The sequence below is a fragment of the Marmota monax genome, unplaced genomic scaffold, assembly GCF_021218885.2.
Source record: "Marmota monax isolate L192 unplaced genomic scaffold, Marmota_monax_Labrador192_F-V1.1 WCK01_AAM20220418_F8-fsc00004, whole genome shotgun sequence".
Taxonomy (NCBI): domain Eukaryota; kingdom Metazoa; phylum Chordata; class Mammalia; order Rodentia; family Sciuridae; genus Marmota; species Marmota monax.
Genome location: NW_026692881.1, coordinates 10776495 through 10799809, shown reverse-complemented (window position 1 = coordinate 10799809; position 23315 = coordinate 10776495). Strand labels below are relative to the sequence as shown.

Below are 23315 nucleotides of genomic sequence, written 5' to 3'. Positions count from 1 at the left end.
CTGGAGACTCGGAACTGTGGCCCCCGAATCCTCTCCTTGAGAAAAAGAGGCGAGCAAGCGAGGGGGTGAACTTCAGTCTCTAGCTGCCTCTTATCTCTTCTCGGCTGCCTGTGAGCTCTTTGGTCAAAAAGACACAGGCAAAAATAAATGCCTCTCTGTTTCTTCTAGAAAAGATAAAAGGCTCTGGAATTTATTGTCAGAGGAATTTTTAAAAAGTAAGATCAAAAGGAGGGCGGGCTAGAGGTAGAGGCTGGATAGAGGAAGGAAAAGGAGGCGGGAAAGAACAAGATGCTTTGAGACTGTCAAAGCAAGATACTTCGTGGGTGGGCAGAAGAGAGGTTGCTCATCTAGAGGGAGAGAGAACACTGGCTCCTTGGAGCCTCAGGTCAAGAATACAGCTAGAGAGAGATGGGTTCAGGTTAAGAGGGTTCAGGAAGACCGGTCTCCCACACCAAGCAACCCAGGACTGGGCCTGCCCCCAGCACAGATTTTGACTCCCACCTGCTTGAGAACTGCCCCCATCCCATGGGTCTCTGTTTATTTTCAAGGAGAAAGAGAGACCGCCTGTAAGAAGCATCTCTAAGGCATACCGCAGTCTTGGAAGGCAGGAGAAGGGGACAGAGAGAAACACTGCTTCCAAGCCACCGTCCAAACTGATTTTTAATGATTTCTTTCCTGGCCTTCCTTAATGTCAGCTAAACCTTTTCAATTATTTCATGGTCATACCTTGAACTGCATTTTAGCTTTACTTTTCTAAGAACAAACATTATACAACCTGCCCCCAAAGCATCAGGAATTCTCTTCCTATTCCCCTCTTTACAGTTAAGTGGTCATGTGAAGAGGTGGTAGAATGTAGGAAACTCCCAGCTCAGGATCATGTTCTGCTGAAAAGCAAGAGCAAGCTGCCTCCCTAAGCCACCAGTCTTGCTCATGACAAAAATTGGTCGTCTTCCTCTCTCAGTGTTTCCCTTCCCCTTGACCTTCCCGGGGATCCTTCCCACCTCTCAAGGCCCAGCACCAGACGCCAGAGCTCAGCAGGAGTTCTGATCACCCACCTCCACGCCTCAGCTGCACTGTCTGTGCCACTCACAACTGCCCGACTTTCTGCCTTTTTTGGTAGCTATTTGTGTCCGCGCCTGGTAGCTCCTGGCAGCCGCAGACTGTTATTTACTTTCCTGAGAGAACATCCACCACGTTGCTCTCCTTCTAAAAAGTGCAGAACAAACGGGAGCAGAATGACTGAAGGCACAGACAAATGCACACAGGTCTCCCCCGCGTGACCAGCACTCCTGCTCCAGGGCTGATGTTCTCTATAACAGTCCAAGGACTAGACATTTTCCCTCCCTTTGAGGAAAGTGCCTTTATTTTGTTTATCCAACTTAACGGACCAGTTGTGGGCTGATGATGTTATCAAGTTCCATTAAATATTTTTAATTTCTTAATTAAAAAAAACGTTTGATGCACCAATGAGAAAAAAGAAAAGGTTACAGCCTAGTAGGTTCACAATAAATACACCTCAAGTGAGTGAATAAATGAATGAGGGAGGGATGGCAGAAGTCTAGGTAGTAGGAAATTGGATAGAAAGAGAAACAGAGGAGTAGGACATGACAGACTGCACAGGGGATTTAGGAAAAAGTAGAAAGAGACACCCAAGTCTAATTAAATTCTACGTCTGCAATCCTAGTTTTATTATAAACTTAAACTTGATCAGTTAACAAGTAGAGAGACTGCTGGGTAAGAAAAGATAGACTGTAGAAGACAGATCTGGACTGTGATAACCACATGGCTACTTGTGACCTGGGACAAGGAACTCGACCTCTCTGAGCTCATTACTTTATTTTAAAACTTTTTTATTTTGAAGTAATTTTAGATTTGCAGAAAGTGTGCAAAAATAGCACACACAAATACACAAATAGTTCCTGTATACTTTTCACCCAGCTTCTCTTAATGTTAAAATCTATCACAAGTATAATACAAGTATGAAAACCAGGAAATCAGAGCTGGGGCTGTGGTTCAGTGGCAGAGCGCTTGGCGAGCATGCATGAGGCCCTGGGTTCAATCCTCAGCACCACATAAAAATAAATAAAATAAAGACATGCTGTCCATTTAAAACTACAAAAAATAAAAATAAAAACATTTTAAAAACAGGAAATCAACACTGATATAGTAATACTAGCTAAACTACAAGCCTTCATAGGTTATTACCAGTTTTTCCATACATGTCTTCTTTCTAGTCCAGGATCAATAGGATTCTACAACACATTAAGTAGTCATATCTCCTTGTTCTCCTCTGGTTTTGACAGTCCCTTGTATTTTTCTTATCTTTTATGACCTTGCCACTTTTTAAAAAAGAGTTGAATGTCCCTGCATTTGGGATATCCTGATGCTTTCTCATGATTAGATTAAGGTAAGCACTTCTAACAAGAATGCCATGAGAGGGTGTCTCACCCCTCTTAGCGCATCCTGTCAGGGGGCTCAGATGATTATTACTGGCACGTTGACTTTGACCCCTTGGTTGAGGCGGTGTCTGCTGCTGTTTTTCTCCACTGTACTATTTTCCCTTTGTAATTAATAAGTATCTGGTAGAGGGATGCTTTGAGACTATGCAAATATCCTGTCTCTCATCAAATTTATTTTCACCCAATAATTTTAGAGTTCATCAGTGGTTCTTGCCTACAATAATTGTTACTGTCATGTTTTAATGATGATTTCCTGTTTCCCCCTTCATCCTCCATGTATTAATTGGAATTCTTATCTATAGTAAGACCTATGCCCCCTTGATTGATGATTGATTGGTTTGATATTTATTTATATCAGTATGTACTCAGAAATATTTATTTTACTCTATGGGTCAGAATCCAACACTATCATTATTTATTTGTTGTCTAACCCTCACTTTATTTATCTGCAACACAAAGATAAAGTCAACTGTCATAGGATGAAATGAGATTAGAAAATGTGAAAATGTCCAGTCCGGAGAGACCATCTACTAAATAGATGCATGCTCCTTTCTTTTCCCTTCTTTGCAGTGCGGAAAGCCATGATATTTGGAAGCAAGACCATTCTAAAGAGGTGCAAATCTGAATTTAAAAATTATCTATTAATGTAATACAGCTTTTATACTTTAATGTAGAAAAGATTTTTTTCTTTTTTAAATTGGTGCATTATAATTATACATAATAGTGGGGATTCATTATGCTATATTTATACAGTCACAAAACATAATTTGATCAATCTCATTTCCTAATACCATCCTTTCCTCCTTCCTCCCCTAACTGGCTTGCTCTACTCCTACTGATCTCTCTTATATTATTGTCATTACAATTTTAATTAGTTACACACACACACACACACACGAATTTAGCTATCTCAGTGTTGTCTTGTGGAGATCGTTTGGGTTTGGACTATGATGACTTAAGACTGATTTTTAATCAGCATCCCCACAATTTGTATGAAAATAGATCCTTGAGAATACTTGAAAACAGTCTGTTCTTTTAAGTAGTTTAAGTGTTTTCCCAGAAATCTTGTTTACGTTCCGAAGTTGCTTAGCTAAACTATTTTCAGAGATAGTCCAAAGCATGCCCCAACCCAGCTGTGGCTCAGATCATCACCAGCACTGAATTAGAGAAATCACTGATTCATCTTTGATTCCCAAGGTTATGGCAGTGAGTGGAAGAAAGCCAAGTTTACTTTAAAATTAGATTTTAAAAGTTCTGGCAATTTGCTTTAAAGTTCAGGTCAATTTGAGAAAAAAAAAAAGACAAGAATAGGGTCCTAAAGTTGTGAGAGTAGATCTGGAAGTTTAAAATAATTCACAAAATGCAGTAAAATACACCAATAAAATCTCTCCATTTACGGGAACTTTCATTTTCCACTCCATTTTTATCGGTAAGGAAAGTCAAGAATGTCAGGAGATTCGTTTTAAAAAACAACTCTGGGGCAGTGCTGTTTGCTGGCGCTCTGTGCACTCCCAGAGTTCTGTCTAATACCCTATTGGGGTGGGTCCTGATGCAGGTGAGAGGCAAGGTACTGCAGTGGTTCAAAACCCAGGCTCTGGGGCCTGATTATTAGGGTCTGAAACTCACAACTGCCACTCACCACCTGTGTAACCTTGAGCAAAAAACTGTCTCTCACTCCTAAGTTTCCCCAGTGGTACTGTGGGGCTCACGACAATGTCTGTCATCCAAGGTTGCTGTGAGGCACTGGTAAGTGGTCCAAGTAAAGTGGCTGGTATTACAGCAGGAGATGGGTACCAGCTTCTCCTAGGGATGACAAGTGTCTTTTTGAGGAACACGGCTGGTCTCTCTAGACATGGAACTGATTGTTGGGCTCAGTCTCTCACACTTTCTGCATCCATTGGGCCTACTATTTAAATACCAGAGTCTTCACCAGCAAGCTCTGGAGGCTGTAAAATGAGCTACAAAGTAACAAAGGTTGATGGATCCTAATTAGAATAAGTTATAGTCCACATATGAATAATATTTCAAAATACTCTCCACTGTCATGAACATCTAAAAAGAACAACAACAGGATCCTCTGTTGTTGCTGGTTGTCCTTGCAGCATTAGATAGAATTTACTAACTGACTAAAGTAAGATACTACTCTGTCTGTAGAATTCAACCAATCAATAACCAACAATACCCAGATTAAAATTCTGTGATTTAATATTCAAGGAAAAACACATTAGGTTTAAAACAAAATACAGAACAGAAAATTCAGTCTATGGCTACACTATGGACAGACAGAGTCCTTTAAGCCTCAAATTGTAGTATGCCCAGCCTCCAGTATGCATGGAAACCCACTTGTCCTCCCTGTCCCTCCTCCTTGCTCCAGGGCCACAGGAATGCCAGCCATTGACTCTTTCCTCTCTGGGAATCCCTAAACCCCATAGAGATGCTCCATCTCAAATGTTCCCAGACTCCAGTCACATCTGTCCTCTTTAGGACTGACTTTTGGCTTGGTCTCAGAGGTTGTGGAATGAGTGACTTTTGGGGCTGAGAATTTTCATGGGCTGCAGAGAGAGGAGTGGGACAAATTTCCCATAGTTTCCCATGTGTGGAACTCCCAGTCGTGTTGGTTTTTAAGTTTCTGCTGAGGGGTCCTGACAGTGGGAAAGGGGGAGTGGGCTAGACAGGTGTGACCAGGGATCCTGTTGCTGAAAATCAAAATTGAGACACCAGTCTTAAAACCTTGGGTGGGACTGGGCAGAGTGGTGTCTAGCGGTTGAAAAATCTGGTTGTCCAAAGGGAGAAGAATTGGCGTCCTCAACAGTGACAGGGAATGGAGATATGAGATCCATCAGACACAAGGGCAGACAGAGTGCAGTGAAGGGAAGAAGATAGTGTGGTCACCTCACTACCTGGAGAAAAGCAGCAGCCCCCATGGAAGCGGTGGGAGGCAGTTGGAATCAGAGAAGAGATACACTTAAAAACAGCCAAGAGTGGCTTCTTACCTCATTGAATCGCATCACAAGGTCCTCAAGGGCATTGTGCTCTCCACTCTGAGAGGTGAGAATTGACGCCGAGATGGACGCTTTGAGGCACGGCAGGGACCTCTGGCATTCCGGTGTACCCAAGTCCCGGGTTAGGAAGCAAAGGTAGTCCACTGGCAGGACCTTTCGGTAAATATTCTGCTCCTGCTCTGTCAGGATGCTGGCGACTTCCTCTGGGAACTGGATGAGGGGTTGCAGATCGATCAGTTCCTTGCTGATTCCAGCTGAACTTGAAGGGAAGGCGTTGGAATTGGCCATAGAGGTACCTGGTTGGCGTTCTGAAATAAAGTGACAGAAGTCACGGTTACACGAGGGATGGTATCCCTGACAACAGACACTTGCTTGAGAGCCATTCAAAACCTTGCAGGTTTTTTAGCCAAATCCTTGATGGGTATACTATCTTGCTTATCTGGAGACCTTTCTGATATTTGTCCTGCTGTCCTCCCACCTCCATGAAGTGGGGATAGGGCATACTTTTCCATTTTTAGAAACACTATTACTCTGGCATATCATTCTTCAACCAGTTCACTATAACACTCTGTAGAGTACCATTTGCTTCTTTATCTTCCTTTGCTAAGGGAAAAGAAGTGAGGGTAGGTGAGGGTACAGACAATTAAAATGGAAATGGAAGGAAAGTCATACATGTAATGTGCTTATTTCATGTAAGCATTAGGTGACCTGGGGACCCCTCTGAACACAAGGTTTAAAACTTCATGGTATATTCTGCCAATTCTATGCAGTAGGACTACCTATAAAAGTAAGGAAGAAATGGGTAATAAAATGTATTTAAATAAATCAGTCTTATTCCCTGGTCTACAACTGGAAGGGAGAAGGTGGCAGAAAGAAGCAGAAGAGAAAGTGGCAGGTACATTAGATAGAAGTACCAAAGGTAGGAATTCCTAGGCTCAAAACAATTCTCTTAGTCATACATGCTTTCTTTTTATTTTGACACTTTCCCAGTCTGCCTCTTTATTCCTGCCTGTACCACGTTCACTTTTTCACTAATTCATCTACTTAACCATCTATCCATTCATTCATTCATTCAACAAACTTCGAAAAATCTATGATGTGCCCTAGAACAGAGTTTCCCCAAGTATAATCTTCAGAAGACTGGTACTTGGAAGAAAAAACATTTTTGTGGTCATGAAAGTCAGGGACTCATGTCACAGATTCATGTCACACATCTCTTCCTGGAGAAATATGAGGCACACTGGTGCACTGTCACGAGCTCTCATGGGCCCTGTAACAAAGAATTCATTTACAGCAGCTTAACCTAGTGCTCCCCAGAGCCACGCTGCATATAGTATCTACGACATCATTCTGTGTGGTCAGTGTCCTTGAAACCTCTTCAGGAAATATTGCCCTAGAGTCCAAACTGCCCTCCTTCTCCAAACAAAGCAAGCCTTTCCTTCTCTGCAGACCTTCCTGGGAGTCTCCTGCACATGTTATTTGCCCTAAACCTTTCCTACGTCCCTTCCTTTTCTTACAAAACCCTTAACTGCCCCTTGCTAAAATAAAGTCCATCTTTCTTCTGACTACACTGCTACTGGCCACCAACCTGTCATCAGAACTGGATTCTGGGTAATAGTGATGTCCACAGAAGGACTTCCTTGACCTTCAGATCTCCTCAGTATTCCAGGATTCTTTTTCTCTCTCCATTGCAGAAATCTTTGGAAGTATCACTCCAAATGTATGTCTGTCTGTCTCTGTCTCTCTATTTCTCTCTCTCTCTCTCTGAATTACTGAGCTCTGAAGTCCTTCTCCCCCCCCCCCCAATTTCCAAAACAAAGCGACCACTATGTTGACAGGACACCTGTGCTGATGTTCTGGGCTCTGATATTTTCCCCTCAACTCATCCTTTCCTAAGCAGCCTAATGGCCTTTGAAACTCTGCACAGGAAGTTCTTGATAGTATTTGCTACTTGATTAAATGAGCTGCTCCCCCTTTTGAGGAATGCTTTCAGTCCGGTAGCAAAAAAAAAAAAGCACAAACTCTTTAAAGTTTGAGTGACATTGCTCTCTACTGATGCAAGTTGGACTTGTAAACATGTTTCAGGCAAAACTTGCTGTTTTGTCTTCACTATAAAATTTGTAGTGTACAAACAAACATTCTCCTTGATTGTGAAAAGCAAATAAGTGAATAAGGAATGTATTCTAAGCATTTTTTCCACATTTTGGACCAAACTACCAAAAATCTACTGCAGCAAAAAGTGGGAACTACCAAAATATATTGGGTTTTCTCTAAGCTCAGATTCCAAAAATGTAAAATAAGGCAAATGCCCCAATCCAGCCAACTTGGCTTCACTCTCCAATTTTCTAAATAGTTTAGAAAGTGACTAGCTTTCCTGAAAATTGCATCAGAATGTGGCCCAATGACAGAGGCAGGTTGCAGTTTCTGGACACTGATAATTTATGTACAATGGAATTATCTACATATTGGAACACTTCTCAGAAGTAATCAGCTCCAAGACACGATTTCAAAATACAGAACTTTACAGAGGAAATAAAAATAACTCCCAAATCTTATGAAACAGTCACTTACTTATCTAATATTTTAGAGAAGAGATAATGCAATAAAATATAGAATATTAAGATGATATATTGCAAGTAGCAATACATCTTGAGATATTAATCACATGCTGTTACAATGAATGACAAATTCAGTGACTGGTGAGAAATAGTAATAAAAGAGAGCTAAAAAAAACTGAATAAAAGAAGAAAAAGAAGCCTGGTTAGTGTAACTTTAATAAATCTGGTGACCCCATGTATCTCAGTGTAAGCACGCCAGTTACACTCAAAGGAAACACAAATTAGAGCTAGAGGTCTTGAAACACATGCAGGCCTTTAACGTAGATTTCCTTAAAGCAGGATTATGCAGGGATTTTATACCATGCACCATAGAGAAAAGTCCCAAAAATATTCTCAGAACATAATTTTCTGTCTGTCAAGTTCCACACGTTTAGCAGCTATCATGTCCCACTTATTTCCTTGCTGGGCTCTCCTTCTTCCTCTTCACATGCTACGTTGCCATGGTGCTCAGCTGTGTGTCACCTCCCCACCTCCCTATCTACAACACAGGACACCTGATGATGGATTAAAGACTCTGTGACACCTGACCCTTCCTCCATGTGTATAGCAATGTTCCTAGAGCCCATGATTATGTAGTTCCCTTGTGAAAGCATTTTTAGAAAATTTCTGCTAAATAAAAATATCACCTCATTGACAGTCAGTGCTCTCAGCCCCTTGGTCTTCTGTTAATAGTCACTCTATAGCAGAATAGGGCTCTCTTTCCAGGTACTGTCACAGCCTTGACCTGTGTATAATGAGACAAAGTGACTCCAATTCCCTGCTTAAATAAAAGCTTCCTGTGCTAAGTGCTTTCTATGGATTAATTCAGGACATAGAGAGAATTACCCTTCACATAAGGTCCTTGAAGTAGTAAGTTAGAGAGATGGTGCCTGAGCAGGGTCTTTTTGACTCCAGAACTCATGTTCCTGGTCACTCAGCATATTGTCACACTGGCATTCCAGTCTGTAGATACAGCTCAAGAGATTTTCGTGTAAATAGGTTCCTTGTCCTTTAAAGGGAGATCTGGTAAATGACCTCAAAGGTACTCACAGGGTTGACAGCTCTGTTTCTCGATCAGCATGGAACCATCGTCACTTCAACCATGTTACAACTATGTGATACTATAGTATATAGAAATTCAGATGAGCCCTCTGCCACCCTTTCTGGGAGTTTATAAAAATGTCCCAATGCTATAAACCTGTATTTTCCAAAGTGCATTGCACTGGATTCATACAAAACACGGTTCTTTTGTTAGTAATTTAGGGGAAATATTGAGTTAAATGAAGCTAAACAGATCCCCCTCCCCCCCCTTTTTTTTTTTAACTGTCGGGTTTCTCAAAGCCCTTAATAATTCCCATGGGGGAAACATAGTGTGACATAGTCTTCCTCAACCTTGCTGTCTGTCTCTGTGTCTTTTACATGGCAATCACAGTCTCTGAAAAGTGTTCTTATCACACTCCACAATTCTCAATGGGAGAAATGGTGCCTAAGGGATTGGTGATTTCAAGAGCTTAGTTTGCCCCTTTGCTGGAATCCTGTGTAAGGGTCCAAGGATGAGAGGGTGGTGGCTTATTTAGGAAATTGCAAGTTGCTCCCTATGGCTGAAGCTTACACTAAGAGAGGCAGGGTACTGCTCGAGAAAACACGGAAGGAAGCTTCATTTTCCAGAAGGATCTAGAGAATGAGTGAGTCTCATGGAGGAACAAAGGCAGACAGGAGTGGCGGGAAGAACTAAACACAGATGCATCCTAGACTTCTGGGTCTTCCATGGATGTTGGCATCTCAAGGGACAGGAAGCCCACACCAAGTCTTCCTTTGAAGAGTGCTACTCTGAGAAGATGAAGCATCCCCCAGAGCCCTCCTACCAGACCATAGAGTCCTCTTCTCCTCCCTTGTTCTCTGGTGATCAGCTCAGCAGCCCTTGACCTTGTTAATTAGCTGTCATTCCTAGGGGTTGTACACAAATTGCAAAACCCACAAATACCCAGGTATTGATTAGTGCTTTTCCTATACTTGTTCTTCTAGTGCCTTTGGGGAACCCTCTACCCTCCAGGCTTAGCACTTATGAAAACAATACTGATTCAGATCCTGATCCCATCCAAGAACCTTCAGCTTGGGCTAGAGTCCAGAAAAACCTTCTGCTTTGCATTTATTTCTCCTTTTGCTTTTTGGTGCCCACCAAAAGTCAAAGCATTTGGGGTTTCTTGCTATGTCTCTCTTGGTGTTTCATACCCATGGGTTCCTGGGGAGGCTTGTTATTCTTAGTGGTGAGAGAAGAAGGACTTCAAAGAATGTGCTATGGTAGGTAAGGAAGAGGAAACTGCCCACTTCCTTTATTTCCAGTCATTAGGTAGGGATCAAAACAGAATGACCTGGCACACAATCCACCCTGTATATACTCCCCTGCTTATAGATGAGGGGCAGCCCTCCCTGTTATACTGGCCAGCCACTGCCAAGGAACATGCGAGTAATAAAATGTCCAAACCTCCTCCTTTGAGTCTTCCAAGTTCTTTCTTTGGGAAACCATATGCTGGGGTTTTGCAGTCCTGGAGTTGAACAGCTTCATATTATATCTAGAGTTTATAAATAATCTCTCATATAATCTCTGCATAATGTGAAAGAGTAACTGCTCCTACCACAGGTAGGAATTGATGCTTTTATTTTTTTATAAAGCTTCAATCAAGCTGTTATGTGGCTTGCCCAGGAATCCAGCTTGTGAGTGGTGAGTTCTGGAACTGGCAAAGGCTGAGAGAGAACCTGAAGATTCTGGCTCCTGGCCCAGTACTCCATGTTACCCTAAGCCAAGGCTGAGCTATCTTGGGCTTGCTCAGTGTCCAGGGGCCAGCCTTAGTAGCAGCCAGTATATCTGAATGGGTTTAAGAAATGCTAAGGAAAGGGGCTGAGGTTGTAGCTCAGTGGTGGAGCACTTGCTTTGCATGTGTGAGGCCCTGGGTTCCATCCTCAACACCACACAAAAATAAATAAATAAATAGATAGATAAATAAATAAACAAACAAACAAACAAAGGTATTGTGTCCATCTACAACTAAAAAAAAGAGATATATATATATTAAAAACAAAACAAAAAAAGAAATTCTAAGGAGAAATGAATCCATTCTTTTGAGTGTCTACTATGTGCCAATCTTTGCTTTAAGGTTACGCTGATATTGGGATTTAGTGACTAATAAAATGATCCTTGTTCATATAGAACATCTGGAGAAGACACACACAAACAATAAATCAAGTATATGAGGGGCTGGGGCTGGGGCTCAGCAGTAGAGCGCTTGCCTAGCACATGCGAGGCCCTGGGTTTGATCCTCAGCACCACATAAAAGTAAAATGAAGGTATTGTGTCCAATTACAACTAAAACAAAAATATTTTTTAAAAAGTATAGGAGTGATAATGCATGTTGGAAGGTGATAAAAGTGTTATGATGAAAATCAGAAGAGGGTTTCAGAATGTGGGTGGGGAGGATGTTACACAGCATACGTGAACTAGAATGTTGGCAACTTCTGCAAGTTTTTTTTTTTTTCCCCTGCAAAAGTGTTCAAAACTGGGCTGGGGTTGTGGCTCAGAGGTACTGTGCTCGCCTAGCATTCGTGAGGACTGGGTTTGATCCTCAGTGCCAAGTAAAAATAAAATAAAGATATTGTGTCCATCTACAAAATAAAATAAAAATATTTTTAAAAGTGTTCAAAACTTAACTCATCAGGATGCTCTTGGCTTGTCATCCTTTTCTAGTGTTTTAACAATAGCTATTCACCTAGCTCTTGCTCCTCACCATTAATTATCCCTTGGAATTAAGTAACACATTTAATTCCCATGAGAAACCCAGGAAGATGAATGTGATTATTCCTACTCCACAGAGGTCAGAAATGTTAAGTAATTTACTTAAAGACACCCTGCTTCTATGAGATGAGGCTAGAATTGAAATCTCGATCTGACTACAACAAAAGATCTGCCCTCTTTCATGCTTAGCATTTTAAGAGGTGTTCTGCAGAGGAGACACAGTCCCCTGATTACCTGTTGTGCCTGTGACTCTCTCTGTATCTGTCTCTCTCTTCTCTTTCACATGTGCGTGTGAGTGCCAAGTGCACGCACACACACACCCCTTTTCTTTTCCAGGTAAGGAATGAGATTGGAGAGTTAGGCAGGACCTTGCAGAAATCTGAAACTTCCCAAGCTGAGCGACCTTTCAATCATAATTGTAAATTATATTCTATTAAAACCTGGAAAAAGCTGTCACATGGCCCGGATTCTGAAGCTTTATCTTTCATTCCCACTGTCTGTGGGTCAGGGGTGGAGCAAAGGGAAAATGGACACAGTTTTCTTCAAGCATGCAATTCATTTGTCCTAGCAACTCCACTTCTAAGATTTTATCCGAAAGAAATTCTTGAAAAAAATCTAGACAAAGTGAGGGAAATTAATCTGTACTAAAATTGAAAAAAAAAAATCACAAGGTGAGAAAAGCAAATTTAGAGTAGTGAGATATGATCGTACTGGGAGAAAAAGCAATTTATAAATACAGGTTTATGTTTGATATCTATCCAGTACATGAAACTAGTAATAGTGTCTATACATTACATGGCTCTATTGCTTAACTTTTTATAATGCACACATAACAATATTTTTAATTTTTTCAGCACTGTGGATGGAACCCAGAGGTGTACTACCACTGAGCTATATCCCCTACCCTTTGTTATATTTTATTTTGAGACAGTCTACTAAGTTCCCTGGGATGGCCTCCAACTTACGTTTCATAGAACATAATTATATGTTCTATGAAATAGAATCATAGAACATATAATTAATTTCTATAATCTTGCCTCAACCTCCCATGTAGCTGGGATTACAGGCATGTGCCACTGTGCCCAGTAATATCAGTATTTTAAAAAATAGATAAAGTGATAAGTGAAAAATGGGAAGTTATACTCCAGTATGTATGATGTATCAAAATACATTCAATTGTCATGTATACAAGAAATTTTTTAAAAAAACACTCTATATAACAATAAATCAGAAAAAAAGTGACATGTGAAAAATTTACCCAGAGAACAAAACTTCAATCTTCCCATGTTTAAAAACTAGTCCAGCTGTTCCATTTTTTCCTAATAAACTGCAATATTATTTTCCTTTAAAATTTTTAATTTATTTATTCTTTTTAGATATATATGATAGTAGAATGTATTTTGATATACTATACATACATGGCATATAACTTATTCTAATTAGGATCCCATTCTTGTGGGTGAACATAATGTGGCATTACACTGGTCATATATTCATAAATGGCAATATTGTGTTCAAAAGTACTTCAAGTTACAATTAAGGAAGAACGTAGGAAACACTTCTTTTATCTACTCTGTTTTCTTTTGAAAATAGATCAATTTTGGATGAACTTTATAGACACTTTTTTAAAGCATTGGATTCTCAAAAGCACATTTAATGGTATACTTCCAATTACATAAAACAAGAGAGAAGGACATCGATTTCATTTTATAACAGATTCAGAGTGGGTTTAAAAACACTATCTCAGGCAGAGCTGAAAATTGCTTCCAACAGGGAAGTAATGGGTTTGGAAAACAGTTAGTCAATTGGTGAGTTTTTTCTCATTACCCATTATTGGTTTTCCGAGTAACAGATCAATCTTGCAATGAATGTGTCTGGCTTGTTCTCAATCTTCCATGAAAAAGACAAATCAATATAGCGTATTATTTCTCAGTCAGTACTTAAAAAAGAAAAAGCCAATATGTCTAGACTGAGAGTTAAGACATGCTCACCATCACACTGAGATCAATGATGGAACCAGCGCCACATCAGTCTGACACCAAGGCCCAGCACCCACCCCTAAATCACCCTGCTACATGACTTGAAGGGTTTCTTCCCTTTGGTCTCCATGTAGGGCTGACAACCTGATATCTCTCAGTGGTGTGTGAGTGAGGCAGGGCTGGGACTCAATGCTCAAGCTGGATGGGATGAATTTTCAACACTTCACAGTTTGGAAAACCATGCCTCTGAGAGGCCACCTTAGACAACTCAAGGTCCCTGATCCCAGCTTGGGGCATTCCCTGTCCACACCATGATCACTCTTCCTTAGCGTGGCTAGAATCTCAGATGCTGCAAACTCCTGGGGGAAGCTCTCTGAGAAGGAAACACTGAAAGGGTGTGAACTCCAGAGGCTGTGAGTGACATCCTGGGAATCATCCAGACTTGGGGTCGCAGCCCAGTGCGGTCACTGACTTACTTGCTGTATGACCTTGAGCATGTTCTAAACAGCTCTGTCAGAGAGATGATGGGCGCATCAAAATGAGGAAGTGTACACAAATGTTTGTTACCTATTCAGCTCTCCATAGTTAGCTGTTGATCATCAAAGCTAATTCATCAACTGAAAGAGGAAGAAGGAATTCTGGGTCTTTCATCTTAGAAATCTTGATGGCGAGACTCAGGAGTTATGCATGTATCAAACCATTTCAGGCAATGGAAACTTTTGCTTTGTTTTTTTTAACCTGCAATTTGCACCCTCTGGTGTGGTGCCCACCATAATAATAATAATAATAAAAATTTAACTCCCAAGAGACCAGAGTACAATTCATTAGTTTTTATATATCCAAGAGTTGTGTAACCATCATCACTATAGTCAATTTTAGAATATAGTCATCATCCCCAAAATGCATAAACTTGTACATGTTAGCTTTCACTTAACTCTCCCAATTCTGTCTCACATCAGCCTCTGACAACTACTAATATTCTTTCTGTTCCTATGGCTTTGTTTAGATTGGACATTACATATAATGGAATCACAGAACATGTGGGCTTGGCTTCTTTCACTTAGCATATTTTCAAGGTTTATCAAAGTGGTAACATGCTGCTGTACTTCATTTCTTTTTACAACTGAATAATTCCAATTTCACTCTGTGTATATGTTTAGTTTATTCATCAGATGATGGACATTTCAGTTGTTTACATTTTTGGCTATTTTGAATAATGCCATTATGAACATTTGATTTCTATTGGGCTTATACCTGGTAGTGGATTGCTGAATCATATGGTAACTCTGTATTTAGTGTTTTGAGGATGCTCAATTTGTTTCCATAATGACTGCACTGATTTAACCTTCCACCAGGGATGTACATACAGGATCCAGTTTCTCACATCCTTGTCAACATTTTCTTTCCCGTCCTGTCCCTCCCTCCCTCCCTTTCTTCCTTCTCTCTTTGATTATCCATTCTGGTAGGTTTAAAGTGTAACTTATTATATTTTTGATTTAACATTTTACTAATGACTAATAATATTGAATATCTTTTCATGTGTTTATTAGTCATTTGTCTACATTCTTTAGAGAATATACTCAAGTCTTTTGCCCATTTTTGAATCTAGTTTTTTTTTTTTACAGTTGGGTTTTAGTTCTGTATACATTCTAAGTGTTAATTTCTTACTATATGTAATTCACAGATATTTTCACCCATCCTGTTGTTGTCTTTTATTCTACTGATAATGTCCTTTGGTACAAAACAGTTTTTAGTTTCGATGAAATGGAATGTGTCTATTCTTTGTTTTCTTGCTTATGAATTTTTGTATCATATCCAATAAGTTATCTCCAAATCCAATGTTATGAAACTTTTCCTTGTTTTTTTTTCTTCTAAGAGTTTTATTGTTTTATGTCCAATTTGTTTTATGAACCATTTTGAGTTAATTTTTGTATGTGTATGGTAAGGGTCCAACTTTATTCTGTTGCACGTGAATACCTAAATATTTCAGCATCATTTATCAAAAAGATTGTTCCCTCCCTGTTGAAGGGTCTTGGCATCCTTGTTGAAAATTACTAAACTCATATATATGAGGATTTATTTCTGGGCTTTCTATTCTATTCCATTGGTCTCTATGTCAGTCTTTGTGCCAGCACCAAGTTTTGATTACTGTAGATTTGTAGTAAGTTCTGAAGTCAGAAATCTGCTTTAAGATTTTTTTTTTTCTGACTATTCTGGGTCCTTTGACATTCCATATGAATTTTAGGGCCATCTCATTAATATCTGCAAAAGTAAAACAACAACAACAAAAAACCCCCACAACAACAACAACAACAAAACACCAAAACCCCCTGAAATTTAGATATTGTGTTGAAATTGTACATCTCTTTGGAGGAGTATTACCATCTCAAAGGTACTGAGTCTTCCAATCCATGAACACAGGGTGTTTTTCCATTCATTTAGGTCCTTTAAAATTTCTTATGAAGATTTTTTTGTAGGAGTCACTATACAAGCCTTACTTAGATGTAACTTCAAATCATAAAAAAAGCCTTTGTTATTTGTTCCTAAATATTTTGTTCTTTTTCATGCTCTTATAAATGGAATTTCCTTACTTTCATTTTTGGATTATCCATAGCTAATGTATTGAAGTGCAACTGATTTTGTATCTTACCAACTTGATGAGCTTTGTAGTTTTAGTGGTTCTTTAAGATTGTCTATTTATGGCATCATTCTATCCAATAATGTAGTTTTACTTCACTTTTCCAACCTGAATGGATTTATTTCTTTTTCTTATATAATTGCCCTAGATAAAAACCTTCAGTATAACATTGAGGGGAGTGCCAGGAGTAGACATCTTTGTCTGGTACTTGATATTAGGTAGAAGTTTTCCATCATTATGCACAATATTATCTGTGGGTTTTGTGTAGATGCACTTTATCAATTTGTGAAGTTCCCTTCTATTTTTATTTTGATTTTTTTTCATGAAGGGGTGATGGATTTTGTCAAATACTTTTTCTGTCCATTGAAATAACTATGTGGTTTTTGCCCATTATTCTATAAAGAGGAGTGTTACAGTGATTGGTTTTGGTGTAATTATGTATATGTATGAACATTTATTTTTATATGAATATACTAAATGTTTAATTAAAATTGAACTGAGAAGAGCTTTGTACAAGACCAACAGACATTTATTGTCTATTTGCTATCCTGGCTCTAACTTGAACCTCTCTATGTTGGACAAGAACAGGTGGCAAACTGAGATGTAACTGTAACCATGATTTCAAATCACAAACAATCATAATTTTAAAAATTTGTTTGTTTTAAAGAAAGGATATATATGTACATATATAAAACTTAAATATTAAATTAAATGTAGATACACAAATGAACTTTTTATTGTTTGCTATCATAATCACATTTTCAACTCTTGACAAGATGAGTATCCATTAAAAAACTCTATAAATTAAAACAAAATCAGTCCATAATATTTCTGGTTTAGAATATATTATTGCAAAAATGACTTTGGATAGGTCAAAATTACTTAATGAGAAAAACATATATGGACCTGGAAACTTTCTTTTCCCATAAAAGGCAACAATAATGGTACTGATAATATTACTTGCTAACATTTATGAAACCTGCCCCTCAGTTAATCACATCCTAGCAAAAATTTAATTTAAGTATCTTTTTAGTCCTACAAAAAACTCTATGGCCAACATAGCGATTATTCTATTTTTAAAAAAATATTTATTTTTAAGTTTTAGGTGGACACAATATCTTTATTTTACATCTATGTGGTGCTGAGGATCGAACCCAGTGCCTCATGCATGCTAGGTGAGTGCTCTAACACTGAGCCACAACCCCAGCCCCAGTTATTATTCTATTTTATAGCTAAGGAAACAAAAGTCACTTGCCCCAGCATTCACAGGTAGTTAAGAGGTGGGGTCAGAATTTGGGAGCAGACCCATGTGATTCCAAAGCAATTTGACTTTAAACCATATTTTGTGATTTGGGTACCAGAATTTCATTTACATGTAAACTCAGAATTGTTCATTTCACCTTTTGAATTGAAATGGGACCAACAATCCTGGAAGATTGTAAGATTCGAAGTATGCCATTTGTTGACCAAATGCTATGTCAAGTACTCATTGAATACTTACTATGTGAATTTAACCCATATCATGTAACTAATTAGTAATGGACAAGGCTATCAGAAACTGTTGTATATTTTATTATGCAGTTAATGATTTTTTGACTATGTTTGATCATTTAAGTAGAAGATATTTATTGACAAGGTGAATTCCACCTTTTAACAGAAAAAAAAAATTAGCTATCCCAGAGTGGCTAATGATTCATTTAGTATATCCGTAACTGGGTACATTAAAATCACCATAAAGTTGTTATATGGAGGGAGCTTGATAATCTAAAACTTTAAGCTCAATAACGTGGACCTTCCTGAAGTCCTGGCTCAGGACTCAGGACTACACTACTGTGGTTTTCTTCTTAACACTCCCAACATGGTGCTGATTTCTAGATCTCCTTGCAGCCTCTTGGTCTGAACTCAGTCTTCTCAGTCGTTTGTCCATCTCTTTCTTATCATTTATTAAAATTGGTATATTATAATTATACATAGTAGTGGGATTCATTGTTACATATTCATACATATACATAATTTGGTCAATTTCATTCCCTAGTCTCTCCCCTTTCCTTCTCTTCCTCCCTTCCCTGCATCTTTCTTTTTCTTTCTTTGTAGACAGACACAATATCTTTATTTATTTTTATATGATGCTGAGGATCAAATCCAGTGCCTCACACATTTGAAGCAAGTGCTCTACCACTGAGTTACAGCCCCAGCCCTACATCTCTTTCTTAACCTAAAAAAGCCTATTTCAAGTTGTAACCATCACAGCTTAGCAGATGGCTTGCAAATGTATAACTCTGGTTTTGACCTCTCTGACCCAATGCAGACCCTTGTGTTAGGAGAGTTTACTTGAATGTCCGAGTCTCTTAAAGTCAAGATAGTCAAACTGGGGACTAGGGTTGTAGCTCAGTGGTGGAGACTTGCCTAGCATGTGGGAGGCACTGGGTTTGATCCTCAGCACCACATAAAAATAAATAAATAAATAAAATAAAGGTATTGTGTCCATCTACAACTCAAAAGAAAATTTAAAACAAAAGATATTCAAACTGGATCTAATTTTTCACGTTAAAAAAAATTAAAACTGCCTTTGTTTCTTCAGGTCCACAATCTTGGAGGCGTTCATCACTTATTCCTCCACGTCCTGGGTTGAGTTTGCATCCATTCATCCACCACTGTGCAGAGGATTGGTCCCTCCCTTTCCATTGCCATTGCTTTCCCTTAGCTCCCTTACAAATCATGTTTGCAATGTGGTTGTTCTGTGCTGTGAAAGACCAAGAAGAATCCTTATGCAACCTCCTGGCCAAGGTCCAGGGGATCAGAAAGGCCATTTGGCCCTATGAGATGACGTTCATGATGTCAGTGGGAAGGGGGAGAAGGATGGAGGCCAGCCCAGTGAAATGTGTAAAGAAAACGAACATGGTTTACACAAGTCTGGGAAGGTCCTCACATTTCCTTCCTCAGGTCAGATTCTCTCTACTTTGGTATAAAACAGCGTAGATTATGGAAAGACAGCTGTTGGCTGAGTCCTGAGCAGTACAGACAAGAAAGATGTTGTCCTCTAGCTGGACACGGATAGCCCAGGCTGCCTGCACCTGGTGCTGTGACTCTCCTGCTGCACTGCTACCAGCACTTGCTGTGTAAACCAGGGATGCAAGCCTGAGCCGAGGGCTCCATGATAGAGTGCTCAGGAGCATGGGCTCTGAAATGGGATGGACTCAAGTTCAAATCCCTGCTCAGCCACTCTCTGGTTGCTGAACTGTGTGACTAATTCCTCAGAGCAGAGCAGGTCAACTTCTTGGGAACACCTACGTAGCAGAACAAGACATCACCAGGATGAGAGTGCAAACTGATATTCCTACACCCCTCTGTTTTAGTCAGCCTTTTCACTGCTGTGACTAAAAGATCTGACAAGAATACTTCTAAAGGAAGAAAGTTTATTTGGGGACTCATGATCCATAGAAGGCTGGTTCCATTCCTTGGGGCTCAAGGGGAGGCTGAACATCATGGCGAGACAGTGTGGTGAAGGGAAGTAGCTCATGATGATCAGAAAGCAGAGAGAGACTCCATTCACCAGATATAAAATATATACCCCAAAGGCACACTCTCAGGGACCTACCTCCTCCAGCTATAACCTACTAGCCTTTGGTTACCACTCAGTTAATCCTGTCAGGGAATTAATTCATTGATTGGGTCAAGGCTCTCATAAACCAATCACTTCACCTCTGAATGCTCTTGCATTGTCTCACACATAAGCTTCTGACTCATATACAAATCACAACACCATCACAAGTAAAAGATCATATATGAGTCTTTGGCACACCTCTGAGGTTTGAGGGGGTGGTTGGGATCACCAAGAAGATCTCTAATAGCCTGGTAAAACAGAGGCTCTACCAAGCCTAATCACAGAGCCTTGGTTTTAAGGATTAAAGCAGGCCAGTTTGGGTCAGAAGAGAAGAGCTCAGATAACATAGGGGCTTAAAGCTATCAACTACCTTTCTTCTTCTCAATCTCTCTAAAGGCACCAACTTAAAACATGACAGTCTCTGTTTTCTCATCTTTGAAATGGGGATCATAATTCCATATTACTAGACTGTGTTGAGAATTACAGAGAATGTCCATGAAACACTTTGCACAGGGGCTGGGCCACTAATGCAAGGTCCATATACTTCCACATAAACTCCAGGCAGGCTGACACGGGCATGTGTTCACATTTACTTGTTTATGAGCACATGAGAGTTGGAAAAGGGTAGGTCATTTATATATATATATTTCTTTCAGAGTGATTTCCTTTTTGTCTACACTTACAGATGGAAATACAAAAATGCAAGGAGATTGTTTTCTGACAGCTGGTGAATCATATCTAATTACTCTGTAATCTCTTCACCTGAAGTCCCATCTGGTTAGCCCGTGTTCCCTCTAAAGGAGCAATCATCAATCAGCATTCCCTCTGGCTACTCTATGTAGGTTTTATAGTTGTTCATTACAGACCCCAGGTACCAAAGACATCCCCCAAACATTATCAGTGGAAAGCATTTGGGGCTTTTAAAGTTGGTCATGAAACTAAATAAAACAAAGGGATTAAGGACAGATGGGATTAAGGAGAGATGACTGAGGTTGTATGAGTAAGTGGAAAAGCCAGCAAATCTAAATCTTTATCTGGAGATTTTTATCTAAAAATACAAAGGGCAGATTTTGACTCGATTTTTGCTGGTTTTAGAACCACACTTCCAGTCTCAAGAGGATTAGTATTGGTAAAGCACTTATGACAATATATTCATCTAGTGTCTGACTCAATAAATGGTAGTATAATCGTCACTGCTGATACTTGTAGTGACTGAGATGCATATGAGTGAGCTGCATGCATGTAGTGATTGAGATGTATATGAGTGAGCTGCATGCATGTAGCTCTCAGAAATTAGGAAGTGGTATTTGGGGTTAGAAGTCAATTTCCTGTGAATTTGATTAGCTCAAATCAGTACCCCAGGGTTTCAAAGACTGACTCACGTAGGCCGGGTGGACTAACTACAACAAACTTTTGAAGCCAGTTTCTGGACTGAGGTTTAGAAATCTCAAAGTAGAGCAGAACAAATAGAGCATAAGGGATCAAAATCCTGGAGCCCTCTTTGGGGAGGTCAGAGGGTTCTGGAAAGGGCAATGGCAGTCATGCCAGAAGACATTTGCAGACAGAAGGTTTAATCTTTTCCAACTCTAGACATTTGGGATAGAAGCAAGGAAGAGAATGAGAAGTGGAAGTAATACAAATGAGATCCACCGGTGAGTTTGATCTGTAACCTGCTTTTGATAGACAAGGTAGTAAGTCTCTGCTTTGCTGAACTTGTCTGTTTCAGTGCATCTGTGAATCCTTGCCTTCTCCTTCCTTACCCTTCCCTTCTCTTTCCCTTCTTCTATTCCTTACTCCTACCCTTCCTTCCTTTCATTCTTTATATCTTTTCTTTTGAAAGGAAAATTTTGCATTTAAAAAACAAACAAACAAACAAAAAAACCTCAGCTCTCTCATGGCCAAGGTGGAGAAGAAGAGGGATTTTTTTAGATTATCCAGCAGAGCTGGCTGGGAAGGCCAGAGGGAACTTCTAGAGCAGATGAGTTGCTGAATATGGCTAATACACCTTGGAACCATGGTCAGGGGTAAATGTGGACAGAAGAAATGATCCCTGAAGGCAAGAGCCAGAGAGAGCTGCTGTCCTCCATCCCTGTCCTCCTGAGATTTGCCATGCCCTGGAGACCAACACTGCTCCAGATGTCCCCATACCAGAGTGCCCCTCTCAACTCTGTTTTTCACAGTTCCCTGCCAAATCTGACCCTGATCGCCCTTTTCCTGAGACCCTCTTGCAACTGAGCTTCAGTTCTTGATGTTTCTGAGTATCTTCTTTGCTCCATCTCCACGTTTTTTTAAAATAATGTTCTAATCACTTCAGTAATTCACATATTTGTATCTCATTATAATTCTCTGTAACAAGTATCTAAATTGTCTCATTTTATGGGTAAGATGTTGAAACTCAGGAGGAAAGGAGTCAAGCAACTTGCCCCAGATCTTGCAATGTGTATGTGCTTGGGTCTGGGATTTGGCTTTGTCTCCAAACCCCACATTCTTAATCAGTAAACTTCTTCTCGTGTATATCACACTATAATACAGCCGCTTGTTGACCTTGTCTCTCTGTCAACTAAGTCATCAGCTCCTAGAGTTAAAAGCAGTGCTTTCCTCCCACTTTTTTCATCCCTACCTAGGACAGGGCCGTGGTGGGCATGCTGCACGTGTTTTCCATTTGTGCCACATTGCACTGACTTCCTGCAGGTAGACCAGAGGCAGGGTAAGAAAGACTTCAGTCCAGCTCCAGAATAGTACAACTCATGATTCCGTGACCTCACAGTATGACAAAGTTATACTATGGCATATGTATAGAAACCTCAACTATTAAGCTGGAAGGAGTAACAAAGGACATTGAAAATAGAAATTGAGGTTGGGAACTTACCAAGACCCTGTCCATGGAAAATGTGAACACTCTCTGGAACTTTTCCAACCCAGTTCCTGAATTTGTAACACACGTCCATAGGTCTAATCTGGGCTTTAACATCCCATTTGCAGGAAAAAAAAAAGATATCACATATGTTATAGGTTCAGGGCTCAAGCCATCTGCAGACTTGCAACTGAAGTGTTAAGATACTACAAAAAAACACAAAGTGAAGCACATGTGAAGTCCCCTCAGACTGGACCTGGGCAGCCGAAACAAGACTCGAAGACCCTTGAAAGCTGTAGCCTTTTCCCTTGGAGATCTCTGAAAGATGTCCAGTGAGTTCCAATTTGGGCAGGGGTTTGTTTGTTCTGCTTGGTTCAAGTCAGGGCTACGGA

General features: G+C 39.8%; 1 protein-coding gene across 5 annotated transcripts in view; it reads right to left on the bottom strand.

The window, feature by feature from the left end:
• Positions 1–23315, bottom strand: part of Plce1 (phospholipase C epsilon 1) — a 363943-nt gene that overhangs the window by 121826 nt on the left and 218802 nt on the right. For all 5 annotated transcript variants that reach the window (XM_058581097.1, XM_046450435.2, XM_046450436.2 and 2 more), the window contains one exon: positions 5453–5769. In XM_058581097.1, the coding sequence (XP_058437080.1) occupies positions 5453–5769 (317 nt within the window). The remainder of the gene's footprint in view (positions 1–5452; positions 5770–23315) is intronic.